This window comes from Danaus plexippus, chromosome 25 (assembly GCF_018135715.1).
Source record: "Danaus plexippus chromosome 25, MEX_DaPlex, whole genome shotgun sequence".
NCBI classification, from domain to species: domain Eukaryota; kingdom Metazoa; phylum Arthropoda; class Insecta; order Lepidoptera; family Nymphalidae; genus Danaus; species Danaus plexippus.
In genome coordinates, this window is record NC_083553.1 from 533,649 (window position 1) to 543,132 (window position 9,484).

General features: G+C 30.8%; 2 protein-coding genes across 2 annotated transcripts; one reads left to right on the top strand and one right to left on the bottom strand.

The window, feature by feature from the left end:
* Positions 1–912: 912 nt before the first annotated feature.
* Positions 913–3,422, top strand: LOC116775021 (uncharacterized). Its single transcript, XM_032667799.2, has 6 exons — positions 913–1,124; positions 1,588–1,870; positions 1,937–2,025; positions 2,094–2,157; positions 2,323–2,483; positions 3,061–3,422. The coding sequence occupies exons 1-6, from the start codon at positions 955–957 to the stop codon at positions 3,086–3,088; spliced, it is 795 nt and encodes a 264-aa protein (XP_032523690.2). The 5' UTR covers positions 913–954; the 3' UTR covers positions 3,089–3,422.
* On the bottom strand, positions 3,117–5,122 carry LOC116775022 (V-type proton ATPase subunit G). Its single transcript, XM_032667800.2, has 4 exons — positions 4,945–5,122; positions 4,284–4,384; positions 3,682–3,780; positions 3,117–3,597 (listed from the first exon to the last, which is right to left on the bottom strand). The coding sequence occupies exons 1-4, from the start codon at positions 5,024–5,026 to the stop codon at positions 3,526–3,528; spliced, it is 354 nt and encodes a 117-aa protein (XP_032523691.1). The 5' UTR covers positions 5,027–5,122; the 3' UTR covers positions 3,117–3,525.
* Positions 5,123–9,484: the final 4,362 nt, after the last annotated feature.

Sequence of the window (9,484 nt, forward strand, 5' to 3'; positions counted from 1 at the left end):
TATATTTTCAAAATAACTATCAGGGGGTGATTAGTGATCGATACTGATGCCAAAACTACAATCAGTAAAATTTTTGTCTGTTTGTCTTTATGTTCTTTATAAAAACAAAAACTACTCGGCGGATTTTATCGAAACTTTATACAATTATTTTCCATACTCCAGGGCAAGTTATAATATACTTTTCACCACGCCAAAATTAATAGGAGCAGAGCAGAGAAGGGAAATGTTAGGAAAACGGGAGAAAGAAACTTAAAAAATTACTTCATATTTTAAGCTTCCGTCCCGTCTGCTGCCTTAATAGTTAAAGCTACATAGAAATCATGTATGACGGAAATATTCTACATAAAATTATATAAAAATATCCCACGACAGCATATGTCTATCTTTTATGGTTGACGCAAAATAACACGTGTAACTCCCGATAGCTTAGCAGTTCGGAGCTTTTTGATTATATTTGTTTTCTCATACGTTTATATAAACTCTCTCTCTCATCCCTAATTTAAAAAAAAATAACTTTATTACCTATTCAATAAAAAAAGAATCATAGAAATCCGGATAGAAACACCAAACTTATACAAGAAATACGCTAATAAGCCATCGCGAGTGAATACTGAATCATGCTATAAGGATTACTTTTGCGTAACGGTACCAGCTATTAATAGTAATATTCTGCGGTTCCCTATATTTTTCAACAATATTGTGGATTGACATATTATATTGCCCTACTAAAATACGAAAGTTAATCTGTCTGTTACATCAAAACCACTGAACCGTGAGGAAGGATATCATATGCTACTTTTTTTACGTAAAAAGACGGAAACGCGGATGAAGTTGCGGGCAATTTGCTAGTTTTTAATAAAACTCCATTCACTTTTCTGTTTACCTCAAATACATATAACAACTTATATAAACGGTGGAGCACCTAACTTCTTGGAACTCCTTTAAGTGTCAACCATGGACCCGCCCCTGGATCCCCGTTTTCGTCGTATCTACAACGCGGACGAGGTAGCTTCTATTGAAGACTATCCCTTTCTGGCTGCTCTCCTCGTCAACAAGCAGCTTTGGTGTGGCGGCGCCATCATTGATGGAGACACCGTGATAACAGCTGCACATTGTTTACAATTGTAAGAAATTACCGAAGAAATCAAACTAGTTGTGGAATTTTCTTTGGGTGTGATGGTACTGGTATCAGCAAAAGTAGGTAATATTATGTTTAGCTCGAGTTAAGCAGTCCGAGAATGTGGCGTTTCTTCGCATAACTTGCTCGTGCCGAAAATAAGCAATGCAAACAAAATAATCAAATTTATTTCATCATAAATTATATATATATATATATATATTTGGACATAGTACTCGCAAAGAAGAAATTTACCAATGTCACTAAATACAAGAAAGCGGCTATTATTTAACGACTTTTATTGTGAGGTTGATAGCAAACAGAACCATTATGATCCATTGTACTACTTTATACATCAATCTATAACAAATGAGTACAGGAAATTACGTTGAAGTTTTCTTATTTTATCTTATATTTGTTTTTAGACGACAGTGACTAATTTCAAAAATGATATTTATTAACTATTGCAGACAATACAACAACCGTTTCTTTCGAGAATACGTGAAGATGTTGTCAGTGCGAGTAGGTTCATCCAATGCAACTTATGGTGGAGAACTGTATCGAGTCACCGAGATATTCTTTCATCCTAATTACAAGCCAAACACACTGGAATTTAACTTGGCCATCTTAAAACTTCACAAAAATATAACACCGGACCAACCTAATACACATGTAGCCCAGATTGACTACTCCAGTGATAAAAATATACCCACCGATAGTAATATTACGTTTCTTGGCTGGGGCTCCGTCATGGCAAGTAAACTTTTATATTAACATTATTGTAGTACCTAGCAAGAAATAACAAAAACACTGTTATAGGGCTTCGGAGGCCTTGGGGGACAAGTTCTTCTCCAGAAAATAGTTTTGCCGGTCTACGATCTGGCAGATTGTCAGGAAATTTACGGAAGGTAGAACATTAATATTTCCAACTAATCCATGAGTTTATCAATTATTCCAAAGCTAATTATCTTCACAGAGATCTCGTCACCAGAAGTAACTTCTGCGCAGGATATATAACTTTGACCAAAAACGTGTGCAATGTAAGTAACATAAATGAGCTTAAAGTATGTCAATAAATTAGTTTAAAACTACTTCAGATAAAATTATGTTAATGATGTATTTTTGGAACAAATATTATTAAGAATTTGTACAACCTATTTTTAGATAATGTTACAAAACATGCCGAGATTATATTTTGTCCACAGCACGATGCAGGAGGTCCAGCTATAATGGACGGTCTTCTAGTTGGTATTCTCTCTTTCTCATCCAAACGCTGCGATGAACGCGACCAGCCAGCCGTCTTCACAACAGTAGGAGCAGTTGCTAACTGGATTGAGACGCTAGGAGATAAGCAGATCAAACTCACGTAGGTTTTAATGTAGAGACAATTCACGAGACTATTTCACTGACCTTTATGGCACTCTAAGAGCAATTCTTAATGGTTAATATGGTATCACATAGAGCGAACAGAAGAAATACACTGTTTTCCCCGCTACATTATCTCTTGATAAACCATATGCTTTTACTTCGCATGTAAAATTTTTGGTAGTTTTTGAAAGAAACCCAATGCGTTTCAGCATTACCTACAGTCAGCATAAATTTTTTTCTTATACAACATTCACTATATCGATAACGTAATTATTGAAGAAATATGTGTATTAAACAAACCCTAAACTCACGACGTTTCACTATTAAATGTCGCATATGATTTAACTTTTAATTCGACATCTAGGTCTATAATTGATAGGAATTCATAAATCTTTAAATTTCTTTGGGATTTTTAAGATTCTGATAAGCACGGGTGAGATAACAACATTCTAAATTATCTCAAAGATAACTGACATGACAGACGAGCTGCATGATAAATCATAGTTTTGACAGCTACGTGCTATCTATACAAGAAAAAATAAAAATTTTGATTATTAAAGTTATATTTCTTCTAGGAAAGAAGTCATTAAAAACCCCGACTAGCGTCAGAAGTTGGAATGAAACAAGAATATCAGTTTATTAATATATTTCTTCTAATACTGTACAAGCAATTGAGACTAAATGTAACACGCAAAAATAAAAACATTAATATTAATTTTAAAACTCCATATATTTCTATTCAACATATAACATTGAATAACATACAATTTAATAATATATATTTATTTTTTTTGTGTTCGTAAGCGGATCCTCCAAGGTCACAAATGGAATGATATCGAGCTGATTATAATTAAATGTTTAGGATAATAAATATTAAATGGCTTTAAGCTATCTGTATATACAGCATACGACAGCCATTTTGTTTGGCGCGAAATTTGACGCACGCCAAAAGTGGCTATTAATTAATTATAACAGTGACAACTAGGTTCGCGACGGTTTTAAAAGCGAAAGAAGTAACATTAATTATTATTGTGTTTCGCTTATTCTAAGCGGTAGTTGACGTGAAGTTCCGGCTTGATGTCGTACACAAGATTCAGGATGTCTGTGATCACCTACGTTCAAAGAAATATGTTACTATGTGCTCATTGAGAAACATAAGTACAAAAAATTAACGACAACTGCTGTCAAAGAGTTACCGTTTCCTGTTGCATCTGGACCAATTTGTTCATCTCATCGATTTTCACTCTGGTCTCAGCATCAATTTTGGCGGCGACTCCCTCCCTTGTGCCCATGTGCTGGAAAATTATAGCAAAATTTATGACCTTCATACTCATAAAACCGATAAAATCTAACAAAGGAAACGGAAGAATTTCCTTGCTAAATTAAACTGTAATTTCAACTGCAATTACACTTATAACATAGTGTAGGGCTCATATTTTAAATAATTTATTGACTTAATTTTCAGTTTTCTAATATTTGTTTTCCTATTTCTACATCATAATGTAGATTTTAATCAACATCTTCACAAACATTATTCAACCATCACATAGAGGTTTTCATTTGGTGTATGTTAAGCATAATTTAATAAAACCTGGAGATGTGGTTGAAGTAAATTACAAGATTTTGCTTATGTAAAGGCAAATTGTACAGATTTTACAGATTTTTTTAGTATGTAATACATTTTGTTCTCATTATTTGACAAAAGAAATAATAAAATCATCTTAACAAATATTTCTCCTTGAGATTGTTATTAATGTCTATAGAGTAACCTACTTTGAAGCGGCAACACTAAACCAACCTTGGCTTCGAAATCTTTAAACTGCCTCTCCCGCTCCTGTCTGTACTTCTCCACCTCATCCTGAGCCTCTTCCTTAGCCTGCTTTAGACGTTTTGCTTTTCCTGATAAATATAACACATGATTTTTCAGATTCAAATAAAATGTATGTATGAACACATCAAGTCATGATATGAAGAATATAAATTGTTTTCAAGGAAATTACTAATAACATTATCTATTAAAGTTTATATCTGTTGAAATATTTATGGAGTATTAAAACCATATTTGCTCCTCTATATTTTTATATATGCCTGTAGATTGCAATTATAAAATATAATAATAAATATTTTGCTAATAACAATACAAAAACCAGCTTACATAAAACAATATGTAACCTTTAAGAAATACAAAATTCTTAATCTAAAAAACCTCTTTTGAGCTGGAATGAACTCAAATCATAGATCAAGTAATCTCTGATACGTCTATATAACAGAATAAAACGGAAATATGGACATTCCAAAGATACTTAGTAAAAAATTAAAACCTTATTTGAAAAATGAGAATAGCTCTACATTAAGCTGTGACTATGTAAATTGCTAAAATGCACATCGACTTGTTAACTACTTCACTGGCCCTGGCCCTACTTCAACGTGAAAAAGAATACGCAGTATATATCACTTACGCTTCCTGGCCTCAGAGACTTTTTCTGCTGCGCGTTTCTCAGCAGCCAACAATTGCTGGATCCCCTGTGTCTGACTCGCCATTTCAGATGATACACACAAAAACTATGTCGAGCGAGAATCGAGACCAAGACAAGAATCAATAGCGAGAACTAGACGTGACGAAAATAGTCATATGATTGGTTTAGTTCCATTATGTTGTCACGACTGGCGCTGTCATCGACTCGTGCTTTGTTGATGTTACGTAGAATGAGATATATTACTGAAAAGTTTTAATAAAAATTAAAATATATATTAAAACACATATGATCAAAAATAATTTAAAGTGATATATATATTCAAAAAGCTTTTATAATTCGGATTCGGAGAGTTTGTTTTGATTAATCTTCTTTTCAATATTATGCATATTGCGTGGAACGACAAAATTTACAATGTTCTTATTCAATATTATCTATTCATAAAAGTAAAAAATACTTTTATTTTTAATATTTATAGAGTTCATAGATAAAATATTTAACTTAACTTATTAACTTAAATGAAATAAAGTATATTCCAAATACGTTGATATCTTCCACAACATTTAAAAAACGTATTTTTTTATAAATAATATAACAATTAAATACATTATATTTCATATATACATACTTAATTGAAAAATTGAATTTAATAAAATTGAAAAATTAAATTAATTTTAAGTATAAGTACTCTTAGCCATATTTTATAGTCTGTTGCTTATCTGACATTTAAGTTACAATAAATGTAGATCATTATTGACAATTGCTTGAATTCACTTGATTTTTATAGATATCAACGTTTTAATTGAAAGGAGTAACATTTTTTAATACAGCTTTTGGAAATATGCTAGTCATATTTTAATGGCCACATTTTTTTATATTAACATATGTCATGAATAAATGCCAGTTATATTACGTCTGCTGCGTAACTTAGTATTTGTGTTTCCCGACTAGCCTCGACGAAGTACTTTATGCAGAAATTAAAAAGACACTGCTATTTCTACTCAGACTATAGTACACATAGAGAATCGACAAATTATATACTCTTTATTTTTATATCTAAATGATCATTAATGAATATTTCGTTTTATAGCATTTGTAATTTATATGCGGAATAGGTGCAATGTTTTATATACCCAGTAAGCCTATAATTGTAAGGTATCCCTAGGGAGGTTTCTTCTATATGCTGCAAGTAGTAATTACGCAAAATAAATTAAGTAGCGAAATATTGAGTGCCTTATGTTAAGTATTAGTCAAGAAGAATGACGACTTTCACATTAACTTTATAAGTAAAATAGGAAACGCTTCGGTTTTTATGTCTGAACTAACAATATAACTAAATCAAATTCGACTACAAACATAAAGCCAGCCAGGAATGTGACGTCTGTAACAATAATACAGAGATTGCAGTTCTGAAATCCTACTCGTGCGAATAAATTCATCATTCTATAATTGCTATTTCATTTCTTATTCGAATATACGCATCCGTTTAAAAATCAAAATTAAAGGAATTTAAGATTAATAAGATCTAAGACTTTCGCGAGTATTCATTTAAATGAAACTAATATTGCAGTGACCACGGTCGCTGCAAAGTAACCGAAACGTCTGGAGTATGTAGTTTTTTAAACAATAATAATATACGCGTAGTAATTCGAAAATATTAGTTTCATTTAAATTTAACATACCTAAAGATATGACGCTATCTGTGTTCAGAAGCAAAAGATAAATATACTGCTTTACGAGAATCTGGTGAGAATATCTTGCGTTATATTAACAAACATCTGTTATTCATTTTTAAACACTCTCATATTAATACTATTATGTATTATACTATAATATACAACAGTACAGACTAGTGTAGTGTAGTGCATCGTATTCATAGTTTATATCAGAAAACTAATTTAACTTTCATTAAAATAAATTAAATGGTAATTAAAACTAATTGGAATTGTATAGGTATGTACTTATTCAAATTTAATGCAACTACAATATTATACCAATGTTTGTACGTTGGATGAATGTTGTGTGCTTGTTTGTTATAATTTAATGTAAAAAAGCAATGTCTCTTTTAAAACTTTATTTACAACTAAAATTCGGAAAGTCAACCGTTTAATAACACGTTATAAATTTTTTTTGTATGAAGACAAACACGCAACACAAACAATAGATGGCGCTGGCAGTTGGTTACCTCACAATTTTTAAAGCCAACAATCGTTTTTAACTAAACGCAATTCCGAAGTCCACGCGAATGAAGTCACGTAGAAACGCTAATGTAATATTAATAGCGGTCACAACATTTTAAGCACCAGATCCTTTTAAAGCATTGACTGCACTTCACAAATAATATTTCTATGTGATCCTGTTATAAGCAACCCTAAAAACAATTACAGATTTTAGTTTTCATCTTATTTTAGGTTTTTTTTTGGCTTGATTGTAACAGTCTTTCGGATAGACTTAATTGCAAGAAAGGATGCATTTTCCCTCTTTTTCATATAAAAACATGTTTATTTTAAAAGATTTTAACCACAATAAGGAAAATTTATTGTGTTGTAACAATAAATATTGTTATTTTCACATAATAATGTCAAAATAATTAACTCGAGCTCTTACACGACATAAAATTATTTATAACAACGACGCAAATTGTCGCTAAATATCAAATCGAAGAGTTAAAAAATATCTTTAATGATTAAGATTAATGATGTGCCACATATCGAAGAGGATTAATTTCCAATACTTTTAAGAGCATCTCTATCACTGTTTATATGCTATACTTAAATAAACTTATACTTACTTATTGACTATTTACATTATTTCGACTATCTACCTATTTTAATCCTGGTCAGAGGTCAGTTAACAAAAATCTCATGTTTAAAAACCTACAAATATCACACGAATCGAATGCTTTAAAATACGAAACGGGGAAGAGATCTTGAAAGGATCTGGGTATTAATATAAAAGGAAATAGGAATCAATGAAATCGATGTTGAGACAAACAAGCCCTCAATCCAAAGGTAAATGATGTAATAAAATAATGTACACAAAGTTGGGAATAAGAAGAATATCAAAATAATAATAATAATCGCTATCTCTTCGACTTATATCGTCATAAAATTTTAACTGAGACGGAATTTTAAAGTATGTATATATTTAAATTTTTTGCCATTTTATCTATCATATACTGATTTTTAATATTCTATATATATTTAAAACACAGCCGAGTTGATGGCTGAAGATTGAAAAGTTATAACCAAAAATTCGCAAAACAAACTGATCTCCATCTTAATATGTCCTTAATATCGGTATTATTAAATATTAACTGCAATAATTACGATCTAATTATAATATATTCAGAACATTACTAGTAACAGGAAAACGTGTGTTTTGTGTGTTGATGCAACAGTGCATAATGTCTTATAATATTATTACATAACCCTTAGTGATACATATAGTTAACATATAAGATTTCCGTTTGTTCAGTTGAACGCTCTTATTAAAGAAAGCCCAGTAGCTGTTTAAAAAATTCTCGCAATCGGATAAGTCATTCAACAAGAGGGGTACAATCGGAGTATTGAGAATAATGTGCTCAAGGTTCGTTGGAAATACACATATTCTGAAGTAATTCTATTTAAAGGTACAAATTATAATTACCCGATATTTATATTACAAGACCTAACACATTTATCAATGTCGTGATCAGTGATGTATCCTAATCAGTTTTAATGTATTTCTAACGACCTCAGCAGTATCAAAGTTCTTAGTCTCTTGTCACGACCTTGTTCATTCCTGAACACCTCTTCACATAGTTCAGTATAATATCGGCACATGACATTAAAACTATAAGGATAAATTCATAAGGAAATTCCACCAACTAAAAAAGAAGAAGAAGAATGTATTTTTATCTTTCAGAGATCAACTGCAACGTTTAGTACATAGATAGTTGTGAAAAAAATAATAACAGTTAAAATTACCACTTTTGATTGTTGTCTACGTATTAAAATTTCAGTTCATATTAGAACATTTCTCCAGTGATCAAAATAACCATAATATATAATTATGTTCGTATAATAGAAATAATAAGTAAATCAAATATTACAGAAAACATTATGTACAAGAGCTACACTGCTTGTTTTAATATCATTAACAATAAAAAATATTGCAAATTATTAAAATAAATCATCTCTATTATTTGTGTAAGTTGTTTTTATGTCAATTTTTATGTATCTAATTTAGCAACCAAAAAGTTATCTCGAGATTATAAGATAAAAGCTTATCCAATGTAATTAAAACTAATAATATTATCTTAATAATTACATCGGAATGACGTCAGTAAAAAACAAAAGATTCTAAGTACCTACGGACAGAAACATTGTCTTTCAACTTGGTCGTTATAGCGTCCTTTTAGAATAATTCATTATACACATTATAAAATGAAGACAAAGAGTACTAATGAGTCGGCAGCATGGTCTACAATCCTTATATATATACCTGAATAAAAGGACGGTCTAAGGAAGGTCTATAATACCTG

Excerpts from the sequence above, each read along its gene's own strand:
- LOC116775021 (XM_032667799.2), top strand. The coding sequence starts at position 955 with ATGGACCCGCCCCTGGATCCCCGTTTTCGTCGTATCTACAACGCGGAC. Across the intron at positions 2,026-2,093 it reads TGTCAGGAAATTTACGGAAG|AGATCTCGTCACCAGAAGTA; the intron begins GTAGAACATTAA and ends TTATCTTCACAG. Across the intron at positions 2,158-2,322 it reads TGACCAAAAACGTGTGCAAT|CACGATGCAGGAGGTCCAGC; the intron begins GTAAGTAACATA and ends TTTTGTCCACAG.
- LOC116775022 (XM_032667800.2), bottom strand. The coding sequence starts at position 5,026 with ATGGCGAGTCAGACACAGGGGATCCAGCAATTGTTGGCTGCTGAGAAA. Across the intron at positions 4,385-4,944 it reads AGTCTCTGAGGCCAGGAAGC|GAAAAGCAAAACGTCTAAAG; the intron begins GTAAGTGATATA and ends TATATTTATCAG. Across the intron at positions 3,781-4,283 it reads TTAAAGATTTCGAAGCCAAG|CACATGGGCACAAGGGAGGG; the intron begins GTTGGTTTAGTG and ends ATAATTTTCCAG.